An 18,414-nucleotide genomic window follows, 5' to 3' on the forward strand; every position below is an offset into this window, starting at 1 on the left:
AAGAGAAGCAATAATGAGAAATGACTTTCAGCTATAATGGGCATGGGGGTGGTGAGGGCTGGGCCTCAGAGAGCAGAAGCTGGAGGAGAGAAAACAGAGCCTGAGGGCAGCCTCCAGGGGTCCTGGCATTGGTGCAAGCTCTTACAAAGAAGCCCTGTATCCGATGGGCCCTCCACAACCAGCAGGAAGAAGATGCTCGGGTCCCTCGGTCATTAGCATTTTGGAGAACCACAGGTGGAGCACGAAAGGGACGGCTAAGCTGGAACATGAAGCTTCCTGCAGACTCGAGCCCCAGGGCCATCTCTCTGGGGCTCCCCGTCCAGCCCCCATTTGGCTCCTACACCTGCTGGGGCCCCCGATGGCACTTTCCTACCCGCCACTGTCTGCTCATCAGCATGGTATGCAGGATCCCCAACATCTCCCCCTCCAGCTGGCTCAGAGAGAAACCCACGATGCCTCTTTGGACCTTGAGGATATCATCATAAATGGACACCAAGAAAGTGACAACTATACATGAAACTAACAAACATGAGAACGAAAATATTGTCAGAATTTTTTTTAACAGTTCTCCTGGTGTCACCCTTGGCCTTCGCTGGATCCTAAATGGGGCAGAATCCTTGCCCTCTTGGCCCTTCTTTCTCTGTCACCTGCTCACCCGAAGCCCTCCATGCACCCTGTGACCAGGCACTGTTTGCTGGTGTTGGGAGGGGCACAAAAAAGGTTCAGGCTGGGTCTCTGCCCATTTTATGGCCCAGAGGGAAGACAGACAAACACGAGCCACAGAGGTGCAGTGGGAGAGGTGCCGTGGTCAGCGCGCCAAGGGAGCCTCAGTTCAAAGTCTCCTGGACATGCTCCTCAATGCCTTCTCCTCAACACTGTTGTCCCGCAGCCTCCAGACCTGCTCTCTCTCCAACTGGACCACCTCCTCTCTGTCCCCCACCTCCCATGATCCTGGCAGCCCTGTCCCAAGAGCTCCCTGCCACTCCTTCAGGCCCCCCCCAGATCCAAGCAGGACCCCCACCCCCACCCCCGGAGAACATCTCAAAGGCTGTCTGCTTGGTCAGCACCTGACAAAGCATTGTTCAGTAAAAAGAAACATTTCTAACTAGATTAAAAATAATCCCAGCAGAGGTCTCAAGTATGAAATCTTCCTTCCAAAACATAAACCCTACAGATATTGGCGTTTGCTCCTTGCACAAGTGGGGAGCCACACGACCCATCAAGTCCTCTCTCTCAGACAGTTATATAATTCATTTATCTGGAAACCAAACGCCTCACTTTGGGTTTCCCGTTTGCCACACCGGATTCAATCCACCGTTCAGTGCTTACCCAGAACCTGCTTTACTGTTTTCAGCAGTAGCTTCGTCATTCGCTGTACGGGGAGTGCTCAGCACAAGGGTCCTTGAGTTCTGCTTTGCCTTTCCATTGCTACTCAGAATCCCCTTTAGAAGCTCTAAGTGTCAACAGGCATGATCATTATTTGAGTCACCTGATACAAGAAGAGAGGTCACACAGGCTGCCAAATGGGACACATTATTGCCAGGTTCTATGCCCTGAAGGAGGGGCTCAGGGCGGTTCAAGCAGATGGTCTCTGAGCCCTGACAGCCAGAAGCTTTCACGAGGGCATAGACATCTTGAGTGAGCTGAATCCTCAGCACGGAACGAGGACATGCCAGCCACCCTCTCTGCTCAAAGAATGAGCAGAGAAAATAAAAGAATGAGTTAGCACTTCGCTGGACCTGACGTGGGCTTGAACTTGTCCGAGAATGAAAGCTTTGGGCAGCTACCCAGGATGTGACCATAATCCCACGCAGAAAGCTGCAAGGGAAGGGTAACAGGGCAATGGGCCCACAGCTCTCCTTATTAGAAGGGTCCTGTCCCACCTTGCACGTGCCCACTCGCCAAGCTGCTTCCAGTCCAAAGCAGGCAGCAGTGGGGCCTGTCATTCAAAATACCTCTAACCCCATCAGAGTCCCCCAGAGCTGTGCCACCAGATGGGGCCAGATGGGGCTCCCCTCTGTGGTTCCCTCTCCTTCCCTTGGAAGGAGACATCCTCAGTCAAGCTGCCCAATGCCCCCGGAGGATGAGGTTAGAGGGTCAGTAAAGAGAAAGTCAGAGGAAACACAGAGGCTGTGAAGGATTCAGGACCAACTCAAATGTCCCCCAATGAAATGAACCCTAATCATCCAGGCCCCAAGCCAAGCCAGCTGCCTTTCTATGGGTTTGCCACTGTTCCATCATCCCTTGTCTTTCTCTCTTCCACACCTAACCTGGCCACCACTGTCACTCCTTCCTCTGCCTCCCTCAAGGCCCCTTCCCTGGCAAACTTCCGGGTTGCTGCAACCTCCTCAGGCCTCTCAGAGCCTCCACAGGCTACTGTTCAGAGGCCTCGGTGCCTAGTTTTACTGAAAGCCACCCTGACATGCCAGCCAGAACCAAGACACATTCCTTTAGAAAAGCCCGCACCCTCTGATTTTTCATTTTCTAGTTGAGGAACACCCCCAATTCTCAGCTACTTGCCAGAGATGACTAACATAATCTGTGTCCAATGAAGAGCCAAGCTTTCCTGGCCCAGGTCATCACTTCCCCTCAGGGGCTCAGGAAGGAGCTGGCTCTGTTCTGTGGGCTCCCGGCATCCCCCAGACCAAATGGGGAAACCCATCCCCCACCAAGGCTACCTGATCAGGGCTCGGGAAAGAAACAGAGTCCTGCGTACAAAGCCTCTCAGCCAAGGCCATCCAAGTGCGTGGCCCTTGCCATCTCGTTTATCATCTGCTCTGCACTGGTCTGTGTTCTAGGTTTTTGCGTTTAACCTTGACTTTGCTTCTGGCACAGTTCCTCTGAAATTCCACCTGGACTTGGCCAATGTAAAGGAAAAGGGATTTTGTCTTCACATAGGCCCAGGGAGCCAAAGGCCAGATGAAGTTAGAGGCCATCGTGTTGCCAGAGACCAAAGGGGCCGACAGGAATGAAATGCTCACACCTGAATGACAATCTGGGACATCTAGAAAGGCGTATCTCTTCCCTATGAACACAACAAACAGCCTCGCAGGGGTCTGTCCCCTCTCTGCTGACCAGCTTCAGAGCACTAGCTGTTGGCCTGAACACCGGGGAAGAAACTGGGAAATGGTAAGAAGCAGGGCCAGCTAAAGTGGGGCTGAGGGATCCCGGCTCTGGATGCTCAGAGCCACCCGGGGCTGTGCAACTCCACGGAACCTCTCTGTAACCACCCCCCACGCCGTGTCTCCCAGGGAGGTACGAAAGTTGCTTGAACGGGGTCTCTGACCAAGAGATCCAGTGGGTCCACCAGATGGCAGTGCTACTCCTGCCCGGAGGGGACAGAGCCTGCAGTGTGCGAGAGTGGCCACCAGAGGGCAACACAGGGACAACCGGCTTCACTTCGCCACTGGTTGCCTAGCAACTGTGACGCCGTTGGCTCCCAGTTTGCACCCTCTTCAAGGCCTCCCAGGTTATTTCTGGCAGAACAGACTGTTGCACAGGGAGTGGCCTCAGGAATCCCCAAACTGCCACTCTTAAACCGTGAGAATCTAAAATGGTCCAGGGACCCCAAATCCAGCGCCACCCCGGCGTCTAGGGGACTGGGCTACTGTACCCTGCTCCTCAGAATGCCAGGGATCAAGAAAACGTTTTCCATTTCCTTCTATAGCCCCACAGCCACTGGGGACACTCTGATTTCTCTAATGGCTAAAGCGAAGCCACCTCGTCCCTCACCCCTCCCCCACAATCTCCCTTCCAAGCAGAGGCCAGATTAGCAGTATGTGACCTTGAGCCAGACCTTGAGGCTCCTGCTCCCCAGCTGTACTTGCGAGGGCTCCAGGGGGTGATGATAACGTCCAGCTCTGACCTTCTGTAGTCTTGATTCTCTCCCTTTCCCCCAAGAATTCTGTCCTTGCCTCAAACCTCTCCCTGGTTTTGATGGCCCTGAAAACAGAATTCTTCCAATTCCAGTTGGATAAGCATGACCAGACAGACCAGGAGTGGAACCAAGAAAGTGAGGCAGACACAAGACAAGGAGTGTGGTTATAATGAGCTCAAAGCCTGTGCCGGTCTGGTCTGTGAAAGGGCCTGGGTGAGCCCAGGTCAGTGCCCAGGGCAGAGTCAGCGGGCCACTCTGGCCGTGGCGTGAGTGGCTCCAGGCACGTCTCTGGGTTGGGAGGCGCCCACTGGCCCCGGGGCTGGGCTCTGCCTGGGGCCCAGGTGTGGATCACTAAGGTGTCAGGGTCTCTGAGGGGCACCACGGTAGAGGGTCACACAGGCATGTGCAGCTCGTTGTACTCATCCTGGCCGTCCTCGTCAAAGTTAGGCTCAGCATCTTCCGAGTCCAGCTGCAGAAAGGAGAAGGTCGGGAGGGGCGGGGAGGGGGGCACTTGACCAACAGTTCCCCCCAGCAACTCCTCCAGCCCCGCAGCCCAGACCTTCTCAGGCCTCACTGTCTGCAGGGACCATCAGGGACTGCGGCCCGAAGCCCTTCCCTCCAGCCAAACTAGCAGGGGGCACAGCAGAGACTGCAACCCAGGCCTCCCTGATTCCAGGGCCCCTCCGGCCGAACATGGCCCCGAGCAGCATCCCTTACCGCCTGCAGCTCCCTGTCCTGGAAGAGCCGGGGCAGAAGGCAGCGCCTCAGAGGCACCGTGAGCAGCAACAGGAAGGGAAACGCGAGTGAGGCCGCTGTGGACTTGACCACCCAGAGCAGGGCGATGCAGCTCAGCTGGATGCAGGTGAACAGGTGCATCCGCCACGTCTTCACCTGGGGAGTGGGCCTCAAGTCTCACGGCACAGCGCCCGGCCTGCTGTACCCCCCCCTCAACATCTTCGGGGACGGAGCTCCCCGGGTCCCCAGACTTCCCCTCCACAGTCACTCTGTCCATCTCCCATCCCGGCATCCCTCGCACCCCCTCCCGATCACCCCATCTCCCCACCGCCATGCTGCCCGGCCCTACCTTGGTCACATAGGGCTGCTCGGGATGGTGTTTTGCCGGCATGAGGATAAGCAACAGACGCTGGGACAGCTGGATACCCGACAGTGACGTGACCCCCATGTACAGGAAAATCCCAAAGAGCACGGCCAACGGGATCCGGCGCAGCACCGCCCCCATGACGATGGACAGGCCTGGAGGAGGTGACACGGAACTACCTGACCCCTCGGACAGCCCCCATGAGGATGGACGGGCCTGGTGGAGAGGGGACCAGCTGGGCCTCATCACTACACGCGAGAGGAGAAGGAGCCGGACAGTGGACCCGGAAAGGGCTCAGGGTAAAAAGGCTCAGAGTGTCTCAAGGCAGGCTGGGGTGAGAGCGGGTGCTAGACATGATGCATCTGGTGACTCAGACGGGACCTGAGGCAAGCCTGGGATAGAGCGCGGACTAAAGGCCACAGGGCCCAAGGAGGCAGGTCTGTGGAGCGGGGGCTGGGGCCTTGCAAGGTGGGTGCTCTCACCCACGAGGCTGGCGATGAGCACTCCAGTGACCCGCTGCTCCCGCACCTCCTGGATCTGGGGCTTGTCGCCGGGTGCGATGGCAGTGCGCATAACCGTCAGGGCGTTCACGTGAGTGACCGAGCGGACAGTGGCGGCTGTGAGCCAGGGCAACCCAAACAGCCCGCAGAGCCCACCCAGGGAGCCAATCAGCAGCAGGTCCAGGTGGAAGCCGGAGCCCTTGAGCAGCCTCCGGGCCTTCTGGCTGACGATGAGCCTGCAGGACGGGAAGCAGGGCTGAGCGGCGGGGAGGGCAGGCGGGCCGCAGGGCCAGGCGCATATGCGCAGTGGGGAAGGGCCAGCGCGGACTGAAGAGCCCTCCCGGGATCTGCCAGCTTCCTCTGCCAAGTTCCCAAAGTGATGTTCTCACGTCAAAGTAAATTTGGGCTAAAACCTCATATTATGGATATTTAAGACGCCACAAAAGCCAGATGCCAGATCTCACCACGTTGTGGTTTAACCAAAATGAGACACATGTGAGCATCAGTGGGAGAGCATAGTGCCAGACTGTTGTGAGGACTGCCAAGTGCCACCCTGCACATGGTGGTGGGGACAGATGGATCTCCTGTCACAGCACCGGAGGGAAACTGTGCCCCAGGCCATGTGCCGCCCCCCCCCCCACCAATCCCGCTGCCTTCCACTCCTCCCCAGCCACCCCCACCCAGGGTCCCCCAGCCCTCTCACGCAGTGATTTGTGTCTCCATGAAGATCAGGATGAGGACCAGCAAGGCGGGGACAGCAGCTGCTACCATCATCCAGGGCGGGAAAGGACGGGCACTGCCCAGGGGCGGGATGAACCACGTGCGCTTATGGGGGGACGTCACCGAGAGCCCTGTGGGCACCGTCAGCTTCTGCATGGCAAGAAGGAAGACGGGGTTCAGGGACACAGCCTCCCCATGCTAAGAACCCCACATAGCAGCTGCTCCCAACAAGCTCTGTGTTCCCAGTACCAGGGCTCCAGGAAACCTGGACGTGAACAGCTTTGAGAGAAATTAGTTTTCCATCTTCCAGAGTCCCTCCAAGGATTTGGTAGAGGACAGAGAATGACATCCTTTCTCCCTGAGCCCCAGGCACACCTGTCATTTGGCCCCCAGCCCCATATCTGCTCACACATAGCCTCAGAAGCCCTGGCTGGCCTCATCCGCTGAACCACTCAGCTGCCCCCAGCCCACCCACCCCAGCATGGTCCCAGCAGGTCACCACTCCACTAAAAAAGCTGAATTCTGCCCATGATCGTAGCCACTGCGGCAACGGGAACGTGTTGTGGCCTCCCTCCCGAGACTCTGGGGTGAGAACCCACCGTTGCAGGGAGGTGGGGCTTGTTCACCTGTGTGTAGGTGTCTGTAATCGAGTAATCCACTAGGACCATCACCAGAATGGAAATGGGGATGCCAAAATCCCCAATGATGCGGCGAGCCTTGAGGGGCCAGTGGGGGAAAGGAGCAAAAGAAGTGAGGGTCAGGAGACTAACATGGGGGATTTCTGGCTCCAGCTCTCTTGGGTCTGATTTTCTGAGCCAGAAATCCCCCAACCTGTCCCTCTAAATCCCATGGGTGCCGCCCAGCTCAAGAGGGCATTCCTGGCCTGATTAAACTTCTCTGAAGTTTCTGACCGGGAAGGGACTGCACAGATGTGCTTTAGGTCCATGGGTTGACCGGGAGAAGGGGAGAGTGCCCCCTCTGGAGGGGAGACTGGCCCTGACGGCAGGAACTCCGGGGAAACCCAGGGGGGCCCGCCTCTCCTCAGCCACGCACCTTGCCTCCCAGGAAGCGGCTGTTCCTGAACTTTCGCAGGAAGAAGGCAATGAGAAAGGTCCCAAGCATGAGGATGAGGGACAGCAGAGCCGTGTTGGGCTGGTTCCTCGGGCCAGGCAGCCCCTCGGTGGGGGGCACAGCACTCCCGTTCAGCTCCAGCCCAGCCTCCAGTGCCCCCTCGGGGGGGTAGAATGGCAGCAATGGGTGCTCCGTGAACACCTGCGTGGGTTACAAGTTTGCCCTAGCAGTCACCTGGGCAGGTCACCCTGATTTTATCACCCTGATTTCATACGGCTGTGAGGGGGAGTGCTGACCCCTCATCACATACCTGACCGGGCAACAGTATCACAGGACGATGAGATACATCACACACACACACACACACACACACGCACACACGGAGCCCCACGGCACTGACCGTGCCCCACACCATCACATACTGGTTGAATCCTGCTAGAGATCTAACCTGCACCCTCTGGGTAGGACTCCCTGCCTGGCAGCTCTGACCTAGCCCAGGGTGTCCTGACCCCCCACGCCCACACCCAGCGGAGCCCTCCTCCTCATCCCCTCTGCTCCCAATGCTCCCTGCCAACCCCTCCCATGCTCCCCTCCCCAGGGTGCTGCCCAGCCCCCACCCATGCCCACCCAAGACCTCTCTGGACCTCCACCTTGTAGAGCTTGTGGAAGGTCTCGTAGATGAAAATAAGCGAGATGAGGAAAGCGAAGATCTCCTGGGTGAAAGGTGAGATATAGCGGACCAGGAAGCTGCCTTCAGCGGCCACCAGGGCAAGGACAAAGACCACCAGCCAGAGGCCAACCCACACCCGGCCGGTGAGGTACTCCAGGTCCTGGGCTCGGCAGAACTAGAGGCCAGGAGGGAGGCTGTGGTTACCCCCAGCGGTCTGCCCTGGACATCGGGCCCCATGGGATGGGCCGGGGTCGGGGCGGAGGGTGAGCTCTAAAGGGAGAGGAGGGGAGAGACTGCAGGGACCCATCACCTGGGCCGAGAGATGGGACATGAGATCCCTGGGGAGGGGCAGGGGAGGGCTGTCACCTTGAAGAAGGCTTCTTCGAAGACCAGCAATGGCCCTGAGAAGCCAACCACAAGCAGCGGCTGGGCCCCCAGCAGGGAGAAGAGGACGCCGAGCACGGCGGTAGACACGATCAGCTCGGACACGCCCATCAGCCCCTCAGTCTTCTCTCCTGGTGCAGGCAAGGGTCAGTGGGAGGGCCCTGGCCTGGCTCCTTCCACCCGGCCCCTCCTCTTCATCTAGCCTACCTTGACCTGGGGACCCAACTAGAACAAAGCAGCCCCACAGAGCAATAGATAGGTCCCGCTCCCCAGCCCCAACCCTCCCACCCCCCCAGTCACAGGCTCCCCCACCCTTTACACCCCCCCTGCCCCCTCTCACTTTATAGCCTCCCTGCAAAAGTGATGCCTGGGATCCCCTGACCACAGACCTTGCAGGTGCCCCTGGGTCCCCCGCCCCGGCCTCCCTTCCCGCTCACCTAGCAGCCCCCCGAAGGTGATGGCAGGGCTGAGGGCGGCGAAGTAGATGAAGAGCACGGCTGCCACGCACTGGGAGTGCAGGGCGTCTCGCAGGTCACTGGGGTAGTGTGGGTACCGACGCTTCACATCTCGCACCAGCCCCCCAAACACTGAGCCAGTCCGCAGCAAGGGGTCATCTTCGGGGGTTGCCTCGGAGCCCCCCAGCTCCACCGACAGCTCTGGGGGAACAAGGAGCTGCTGGAGCACAGACCACCCCCTCCTGCTGGGGGCCCTGGGCTCAATCCTTCCCATCAGGGACTGGAAGCTGGCATCCAGGAGTCAGGGAGTCAGGACAGGCTGGCCTCACAACCTTAGGAGCTGCAGGGGGGGAAGGGGGGGTACGGGCCCCAAAGGGTCTGACCTTTCCCGGGGGCCACATAGCTTCCCTGGGTGGTCATCTCCACTTTAGTCTGTTCACGCTCCCGCCGCTTCCTCAGCAGCTCCCTCTGGAAGGTGGCCACGGAGCGCAGCAGGTCACGGCCCTCCACCTCAGATGGAGGGATCACGATGCTGCCATCCAAGAACTCACTGATGGCGCTCAGGAGGTCCTGCCGGTCGTCCGCCTGGTAGGCAGCCTCATGAAACAGCTATGGGCAGGAGAGGCAAGGGCTGAGCCATGCTGAGAGCCCCTGGAAGGGCTTCAGGGAGGAGGTGTTGGGACTTCACCAAGCCGGAGGCAGGATGGGTGTTTGGCCACATATACAGGTCCGGTCCAATCGTCAAAATATTCACTTATGTCCTTGCTGGCCAGCAATCGGCCACAGCCCTGAACCTCCGAGTGCCTTCTATTCCCCTAGGAGCTTCCAGACTTTTCCACGATGCAACAACTAAAGGGGCAACGCCGGGCATAGCAGGGGGCCCTAGAACCATCCTGACCAGAGAGTTCTCACCTGCTACAGTTCGGTCAATTAGCATTTCCAACATCACCCCTGGCTAGAGGACCTTCCTGTCCCAGCCAAGGAGAGGCCACAGCAAAGACCAACATATCCAGGCCTCCCTTTCCAGTCTCATGCCACATCCAAGACTTGGGGGTCTGGGCTTTTACTCCCCCTTCAACCACCTCCCCTTCCCACAGCTCCAGCCCAGGGCTCCCTTTTCTCCCTCTACCATCGCTCCAGAGCACTGCCTCCACCCAGAAGGGCCTCTTGCGCCCCTGCATCCAGGGCCACCAATGTAGGCAGTGAGCAACAGGGAAAAAGGAGGGCCCTGGTGGCGGGGGGGGGGGGGGGACAGGCCTAGAGCATCCAGCCCAGGACCCACCTTGTCAGACATGAGGGTGGCAATGGAGCGCCCAAGCTCATGATAGTCAGTGCTGGTGTGGCTGGGACCCAGCATCACAAAGAGGAAGCGAACGGGCACAGGGACCTCGAGCACAGACTCCAAGAGCACAGCGTCGTTCAGGCGCACAAAAGCTGCTGCAGGCTGCTCCAGGAAAGGCACACAGCCTGGGGGAAGAGCAAGGCACAGGGCACTGGGCAAAGAGGAGCCGTCCAGGCTGGCCCTGGAGAAAACACCTGGGGCCATCATGTACAGTTGAGCAGGTTGCGTGCTGCACAAAGAAACCCCCGATCTAAAGAAACCCTATTCGTTTATATATTTGTATATTTATTATAATTCACCAATAGATGAAAAGTTAACAGTCTCCGAGAAGGAGTGCTTCTCTTTAATTCTCACAAAAGTGCTCTATGGACTAGCGGCAGTCCAAGACAGCGGAAAACTGGACGGGAAGCAGTAAGAGGGCTGAGAAAGAGCGAGCTGGGGGCAAGACAGGCTGTCAGGCAAGGCAGGGACGCGTTGGGGACCTGGTCTGGCCGGGGTTGGAAGAAGGAGCCTGCGGGCCAGAGCTCAGGACAAGCAGAGCACAGAGGAAGCACACACACCCAGGACCCCCTGCCTCCTCACCCACGAGCACAACAGTAGCCTCAGCATCTTCGGGGATCTTCTCCAGCAGCTTCAGACTCTTTCCCCGGTGACTGTCTCCCCCAGGCATGTGGAGAGGCTTCTGAGGACGCAGAACTGGAATAGGGCTGGGACCCTGACCGGAGGCCGTGGCAGGCCCTCCCCTCCCTTGTTCCAGGCCTGGACTCTGCCCTCCAACCCCTGGACCTGGGCCCTGTTTTCTCCCTCCCCAGCCAGGAAAGGGACTGTCAGTGATGCGCCCCACATCGGGAGGAGACCGCTCCAGTTGTGGACCCCTCCTCCCAGCTGCCCGCTACCACCTCTGCCTTATCTGGTTGAAATGGGTCCCCTGGGTCTGCCACGTCAGCCCATTTAAACCTCCTGTTTCTTTAGGGCAGGGGCCCTCATGCGTATCTCTTACAGATCCCCCCCATGCCTCGTATAATGTCAGGCATCCAAACTTCCCGACCCGCTCAGGGAAGCCAGCGGTGGCCTCCAGCGAAACCAGAAGGCCCCTCAGTCCCCCAGCCCAGGTCCGAGCAAGGCGACTGACCTCCTTGGCATCAGGGTCATGAGGCCAGAGTGGGGCTGGCTCCCCCACGTCATCAGCCACAGTGGGCACTGCGCCGTCAGGACCGTGGCTGGGGGTGGGGTGATGATTCCCCAGGACCGAGTTCACACTGGAGCTGGATGGGTTTCGGGGAAAGAAGCCACTGTCCTTGTCATCATTGGGATGGCTATGAAACGGGCAGAGGGGACAAGGCAGGTTAGGAAAAGAGGCCTTTCGTGAGCTGAAAAACAGAGAGTAAGGAAGAACTTTCTAATGACTGCTGCTGTCTGAGCATGAATGAATAATGAGTTCCCCGTCACTGGGGTTATTCAAGCAGAGGCTAGAAAGCCGCACAGAAGAGTCTGTGCTCCTGGAAGGGCACGGGCACTAGAAGGCCCCCCTCCCAGGCCCCCCACCCTGGCACCTGTGTTTCAGCAGGAGGGTGCGCAGGACGCTGGCCCTGTCCTCCGGACGGATCTGGTCAGACACGATCATGGTCTCCACCACGAGATGGGCGATCCCCGGCAGAGTGGTCTGCTCCAGGTCCAGGAGGGCAGCTCCTGGGGGGTACAGTCAGGGGTACGGTCCCATCAGAGAGGAAAAGCCACCCTAGCCGCCTTGCTCCCCAAGGGCAGGCGGACGCGCCAGGTGAGTCCAGCACCTGATGCACACGGGCAGATAGTCAGTGCCACTTGGCACAGATGAGCCAGACACAGGGATGTGCCGAGGGAACACGGAGCAAGGGCACGGCCCCTCCAAACCCAGGGAGGAGAGTCACTGGTTAGTGTACTGCATGGGGACAGGGGCCTACAGGGGCACAGCCCGGCCCCTCCGAGCTTACGGCTACGCAGGCGGTCAGACTCTACCTCTCCCAAGTGGCAGCCAGACCTCGCCTGGGCGCAGGCCCCCAGGGAGTAGTTCCCCAGGGCTGGACAGCTCCTGCCGGCCGAGCTCCCTGGTCAGTGAAGAGGGCCCGCACCCCAGGGCCAGGCCTGCAGGGCCCCTACCATGGGCGATGGTCCTCCTGAGCTCCAGAAGGCTGCGGAAGGAGAGCGAGGCCACATGGGGCTTCCCCCAGCGCTCTGTCTCTTCCTCCACATCCTCCTCAAACTTGATCCAGCGTGCTGTCTCCCGCCAGTGGGGTTCCTGGCTACGGTCCAGTGTCAGCTCGTTCAGCTCCACAAACACCTGAGGCAGGTGCCAAGGGTGAGGGTCTGGGGGCCGCCAGGTGGGATCGGCGGTCTTGGAGGCATGGCAACCAGGCAAGGCGGAGTGGGGGCGGGTGGGGGGATGGGGAGGTGGGAAAGGGAGGCTCTAGGGAGGAGAAGGGAGGGGAGGCTGCAGGCCCACCCCTCAGTTCCTGTACCTCATGAGGCCTCCGATCCAGCTTCTTCTTCTTTTTCTTCCTGCGCAGGATGGGGGCCAAGCCCCCAGGGCTGCCCCTCCCAGCCTGTGTCCGAGACGGCTTCTTCACAAGGTGCCGCCGCATCCCAGGGTTGTCCTCCAGCCGGTGACCTGCAGGCAAGGCAGGCTTGGTGGTCCTGGGGGGTCCACCTCGGGGCCTCATGGTCAGAGCCAAGCCCTCCAGCCCCCTGCTCTGCCAGGGGCCACGTCCACACAACCCTATAAGCCAGCACAGCCATGTCACAAAGACACGAAGGCCCAGAGAGGGGAAAGGACTACCACACAGTAACACAGGGGACCACTGGCCAAGCCACTGTAAGAAGGCAAACCCCACTCAGTCCACAGCCCCAGCTGCCTACCCTTCCCCAAGGCCACCGCCTCTCACTCTGGAGCACCACGACCTACATGGAGTCACCAGGCCCTCAATCCTTTCCCTGTGCCCTCTCTCGGCTCCCAGGTCTCCCCCACAGATACACATCTGGCGGACTCAAGCAGAGCTCTAGCCCTTCCTCCCTGCTTGCCCCTTCCAGGCCAGCAGCTGCGGAAAGGCCAACAGCCTGGTTACTCACAAGCTGGCCCCCCTGCCATGGGGCTCAGCTGGCCCTGGGTGGGTTCCCACAGGTCACCGTCCTCAAGGTCCAGCACCAACATTTCTAAGTCCTCTGAGGCCAGCGAGTCTCGAGGGCTGGGGGCCGGGGCCATCCAAGGGCCCTGGCTCTCTGCGTTCCCAGGCCCAGGGCTGGGTGCCCTGTTGGGCTCTGTGACCTCCTCCAGCAGGCTCATCCTTCTCCCGGTGGCCAAGCCCTCAGCCTCTGCTCGGGATTCCCCGAAGCCCTGGCTCTCCTAAAAGGTGGGAGCCTGGACCAGCGGTCTTTGTTCAACCCGAGCCTCCTGACTCCCCACGGCCCCAGGCCGGCTCCCTGCTGCTTCCAGCCCCCACCCTGAGTCTGTAAACACGCCCTCCCCTGACCCCCCACCCCCACCCCACTGCTGCCATCGGATTGTTCCTGTCCCTGTCCTCGGGCCCTGGCAACTTTCCATGACGTACTGAGCCCAGAGCCCTCCCCACCAACCCCCGCCCACACACTGTGCTTCCAAGGGGGAGGGAGGGGGGGTCAGTGGTGCCCCCGGCCTGGGCACAGAGCCCTGTGGGTGATGACAGGTGGCACAGAAACCAGGGTGCTGATGAGATGGAAGGAATGTGCCATGATCACAGCCAGGCCCCGCCAAGGGTGGTGCGACAAGTCGGGGGCCCCCGATGTAGGGAGAAGCAGGACCTGGAAGAGTGGCTCACCTTCAGGGGGCCGGCATGAAGAAGACAAAAAGAGTTTGCCCCGAGAAGAGAAGCCTTGGGGGAAGGGGGACATAATGTCTCCAAAGGTCACATGGGGGGGTTGCCTTATTCAGGGGGTGGTCAGAGGACAGAATCAAGACAGAAGCGCAGAGGTGTCACCAAGGGAAATCTCAGCTCTGGCAACCAGAGAGGTGGCTTGGTGAGGTAGTGAGCTCCCCGTCCCTGGACACATTCCAGCAGACAGGGATACTGCAAAGGGGCCTAAGCGCTGGGTTGGGGAGAGCACAGAGCTTCTCCAAGGTTCCCCACAGGCGGAGCGCGCATGGGGGTGGGCCAGGGGGGCTGCCACAAGGTGTCACTCACTCTTCATGTCGTCCAGGTCCGCGGAGCCCAGCATCTGGGCCTCCGCCTCGTCAGTGGGCACCTGCTGCTCCGGGCCACCTGGGGTACCCAGGGCACTGCCTGGGCACAGCCGTTCCCGCAGGTCATAACTGGCCGACGGGCTCCAGGGCCGGCTCTTCTCCCCAGCGACTCGGGAGACCCGGGCCCGGGGGCTTGAGGAGCTGAGGAGGCACCATGGCAGCCTTGGACTTGACAGGGAACCACGGTGGAGATGGGCCAGGTTAGGAGGTTCGTTTGCCCTCCCCCAGCTTGGGGTGGGGCCTGGAATAGTCCCCTGGGCGCTAGACACAGACTCCTTCTGGGCAGAGAAGGAAGCTCACCTCCACCTCCCTGCCCCTGTCTCACTGTCCCCCCCACCCCCCACCCCCGTCTTTCTTCTGCCTTTATCCCTGCCCTCCTCTCTGGTGACACCTGTCTCTCCTCCTTGTCTATCCTATGGACAGAGAGCGGATGCGCCCCTCCCCGCTTCCTCTGTTTCCTCTCCTCTCCTCCCCTCTTCTTCTCTGGGCTCAGAGCTGGGACAGTCCCCAGGGTCAGAAGGGAGCCTGGGGCCCGCTCTGGGCTGGGCTGGAGGCCAGTACCTGACTGACTGCTGGGGGCTCTTGTCAGGGCAAGGGCCCACGGAGGGCAGGGGCTTGCTGAAGGCAGCCCTCCCAGAGAGGCCAGGACTGTCATCCTCATCACTTCCAATGGAGAACTGTGGACAAACCGGAGTGCCCTGGGTCCCTGCACAGGCTCAGCCCCCAACCCGCCACCCTCCCCACACCCCGACTCCCCCAGGCAGCCCTGGCGCCCTCGGCTGTGTCCTCTCCCCCCACCCGCACCCCTCCCTGAGGAGTCAGCCCTCCTTCAGGGACAGACCCCTACCTTTGCTTTCTGTGGGGACTCTGAGGGCGGGGGCTCCACAGGTTCTGCCTCGGATTCCCCTTCCTCTTCCTCCTCCTCTTCCTCCTCCTCCTCCTCCACTCCGACTCCCCCCTCCTCCTGGATGGGAGGGGTCTCCTCTGAGGGGGGAGCCGAGGTTTTCTCCTTCTTCCTCTTCCTCCTGGTCTGCCGGGCAGAGGTGGGGGGCAGTCGCCGCAGCTTGTGGGGTGGAGGCAGGCGCGCCGAGAGCGGGTGGTGGGTGTGGTGGGATGTGTGCCGGTGAACTGGGGGTGCAGGAGAGCCGGTTGGGGGTCCCCACAGCAGAAGGGGGGCCCCTCACCGCCCTAGGGGCACACACCTTATTCTAGCTCAGGGCCTCAAACAAGGGCACCCTAGACCTTCCTCAAGAGCCAGGTTCCCCCCAACACCTGTATCCGTGTCCTGCCATTGGTAAGGCCTGGTAGAGTGGGGGAACGGGAGTCAGGGAGAGGGCAGGTTGTGAAAGGGGGGCTGGGGGAAACGGAAGGACACGGTACAGCAAGGGGGGAAGGCAGAGTCAGAAGAGCTGAGGGAGGTGAGGAGGCAGAGAGAAGGGAGCAGGGCCGGAGGTATGGCAGAGCCTTGGGGAAAGTGAAGGTCACCGAGGGAGGCCTCAGGCCCATCTCCCTACGCCTCCCCCTGCGTCTGGGGCCCGGCTCCCCTGGAAGGTGGACAGGCGATGGGTGAGTGAGGCAGGATGACTTAACATGGCATGGTGGCCCAGCACAGCGTCCAGCACAGCGTCCAGCACAAGATGGCACTGGGTGACCAAGCCGGTGGAGAGCACGGTGATGGTGGCAATGAAGGTGATGGTGGTGAGGGCGGCCACACTAGGGGTCCCCAGGCTACCCACACTCAAAGTCCCGCTCGCTGTAGCTGCGGCTGGGCTTCTCAGGGTCCCAGGCCGGAAGCTTGCTGATGAGGTCCCCAAACCTGCTCACAGCCAAGGTCTTGCCCAAGTCATCGTCCTCCTCCTCCAGGTCTGGACTCAGAGGGGGCTCCTCCAAGGGCACCCGGACCTGCAGGCTCAGACAGCCTCTCCTAAGGACCCTTGACCCAAGAACGCCCCACATCCACCCCAACTCCAAACCCTGGCTGGGGGCGGGGAAGACCAGCGGGCTCCATCTTCAACGACCCCCTCTCCCTGCGCCCCAGCCTTGGGTCAGCCTCCCAGGAGCCCAGGGCTTGAGAGGAGAGGGGCAAGAGAACCGAAAAATACCAAAAGGCCCTCCCTTTCCCCCTCCTCTCCAGCCCAGCTCCATCTCTGGATGTGGGGATCCCAAGGTCGGCCGGAGGACTCCCCTCTCCTCCTTGGGGTCCCTCCCCTCCTCTTCTCCCACCCCCGCGCGCGGCAGTCACCTGGGGTAGGGGGGAGGCGCCCCCGGGCGGCGGGATCACTCCGTTGGCCATGGCCGGGGAGGCGGCTCGGGAGCCTCTCGCTCACTGAGGGACCCGTGACCGGGTTGAGAAGAAGGGGGCGCTGCGGGGGCCTAGCGGGGAGCCCTGGGGGAGGAGGGCGGGGTCAGGAGCCTCGCACGGCCGCCCTCTCCCCCTCGGCGAGCCCCATCGTCCGCCCGCCCAGGCCGAGGCCCCGCCACGCCCGCGACACCCCGGGGCCCCGGCCCTGGCCCGCCGCGCCCTGCCGCGCCCCGCCCTGCGGTACCTCGGGGCTCCGGAGCGTGCGGGGCCTGCGCCGGCCGCCGCGCCCCATCTCCCTCCCGCGCGCGCTCGGGGGCCTGGCGGCGCGCAGGGCCTCACGGCCGGGGGGTGCCCGCGGCGGCGGCGAGGCGAGCCGGGCCGGCCGGGCGGACGCAGGCGCCGGAGCCCGCAGCCCGGGGCTCCACCTCCTCGCGCTCAGCTCCGCAGCTCCGCCGCCGCCGCCGCCGCCGCCGGGCCGCACAATGGGAGCGGGCGGGCCGTGACTCACCCCGCCCCGGCCGGCCCGGCCCCCACGCGCGGGCCCCCGCAGGACTCCCTCTGCCCACCAGCCCCTTCTCCCCGCGCCCCACGCAAGGCCGGGGGCGGATGCACGGCCCTACATTCCCACAATCCCCAGGTCGCTCCCCCACTTTGCTTTTAGCCTCCCCTCCCTCCCCTCAGGAGCCCTGGAGGCGACCCCTGCACCACCCAAGCCCCTCCAACCTGGGGAACGGAGCTCACAGACACCGGGAAGCACCCACCACCTGCCCCCTTGGTCCCAATATGGGCTCAGATGCCTGGCTTCTGCCACCGGGCACCACCCAACATTTGACCTTGGCACATTACCTCCCCTCCCGGTTTCCTTCTCTGTGGCCCAAGGGGCCTGAAGTAGGAGTGTTCCAGGGTTCCATCCAGCTCTAAGATTCTGTAGCTCAGTTTCCACATCTCCTCTCCCCTCCTCCACTCCCTGGGGTCACATCTCCTTTTCCAAGGGCAAATGTCTTTGGAAGGAACTGCTGGATCCAAATTTGATCCTCTGGTGTCTGGCTGAAACTGGGCACTAGCACAAGGCTACATCCATTACAGCCCCCCAATAATATGTGTTGAAGCCATAGTGAAGCCAGGTCCCTGAATCCTTGGGCAGAGGAAGAGGATGTGGGGGCAGAACCGGGGAGGGAGCTAATGGGCAGGCAGAGGTGAGCCAGGCAGCAGAGAGGGGTGTGGGGGACAGACAGGGTGCTGGAAATGATGGTGCTCTGCGTGGGAAGGAGGTTTAACCCTGTGACCTTGGACATGTAATATACCCTCTCCCACCCCTGCCTGCCCTCATTTGGCTCTCAGCCCAACCCCAAAGAAGATTTTCTACATTCAAAGCCACACAAGGGGAGAGGGGAGGGCAGCTGGGGTCTGTGAACACCGACTGGCTTTGCAGCATGCTAGACCAGACGTCTCCATACCAGCCTTCCCGCAACAGAGACGCAGAGAGGCTTATTACCTGGCCACAGTCACAGCTGGGAAGCAGGCTGCCCATCCGGCATCAGGGGTGTGTACGAGGTGACTGTCAGAGCCACAGCCATTTAACTGCCCCCCACACCCCCACTCCCCCACCCCCGGCCGCTTACACTGAAAGAAATGTGCATGGCCTCCCCACCCTGCAGGGCGTTGAGAGAACAAAACAAGACGAGACGCCAGGGAGAGTCAGCTGTGTGTAAGTGGAACCTGTGAACTGTGCTCCAGAACTCGGG

General features: G+C 61.0%; 1 protein-coding gene and 1 long non-coding RNA gene across 7 annotated transcripts in view; one reads left to right on the plus strand and one right to left on the minus strand.

The window, feature by feature from the left end:
* LOC145720458 (uncharacterized) overlaps window positions 1-18,414 on the plus strand; it is a 181,488-nt gene that overhangs the window by 159,671 nt on the left and 3,403 nt on the right. The window lies entirely within an intron of this gene.
* Window positions 4,025-17,814, minus strand: SLC4A3 (solute carrier family 4 member 3). Of its 6 annotated transcripts, none has more exons than XM_081813521.1 (23): window positions 17,516-17,814; window positions 16,610-16,753; window positions 16,104-16,269; window positions 15,215-15,495; window positions 14,929-15,044; window positions 14,309-14,535; window positions 12,614-12,762; window positions 12,255-12,435; window positions 11,672-11,807; window positions 11,251-11,434; window positions 10,701-10,800; window positions 10,059-10,243; window positions 9,160-9,385; window positions 8,759-8,977; window positions 8,304-8,452; window positions 7,918-8,112; window positions 7,250-7,468; window positions 6,823-6,912; window positions 6,180-6,346; window positions 5,459-5,712; window positions 4,962-5,131; window positions 4,595-4,768; window positions 4,025-4,346 (listed from the first exon to the last, which is right to left on the minus strand). In XM_081813521.1, the coding sequence occupies exons 2-23, from the start codon at window positions 16,658-16,660 to the stop codon at window positions 4,269-4,271; spliced, it is 3,717 nt and encodes a 1,238-aa protein (XP_081669647.1). In that variant the 5' UTR covers window positions 16,661-16,753; window positions 17,516-17,814; the 3' UTR covers window positions 4,025-4,268. The 6 variants fall into 6 exon arrangements, with proteins under 6 accessions (XP_081669647.1, XP_081669648.1, XP_081669651.1 ...); XM_081813522.1 differs by lacking the exon at window positions 17,516-17,814 and adding an exon at window positions 17,393-17,414; XM_081813525.1 differs by lacking the exon at window positions 17,516-17,814 and adding an exon at window positions 16,914-17,065 and having other exon boundaries at window positions 7,918-7,980.

This window comes from Leptonychotes weddellii, chromosome 3 (assembly GCF_054177405.1).
Source record: "Leptonychotes weddellii isolate Sample4059 chromosome 3, ASM5417740v2, whole genome shotgun sequence".
NCBI lineage: Eukaryota > Metazoa > Chordata > Mammalia > Carnivora > Phocidae > Leptonychotes > Leptonychotes weddellii.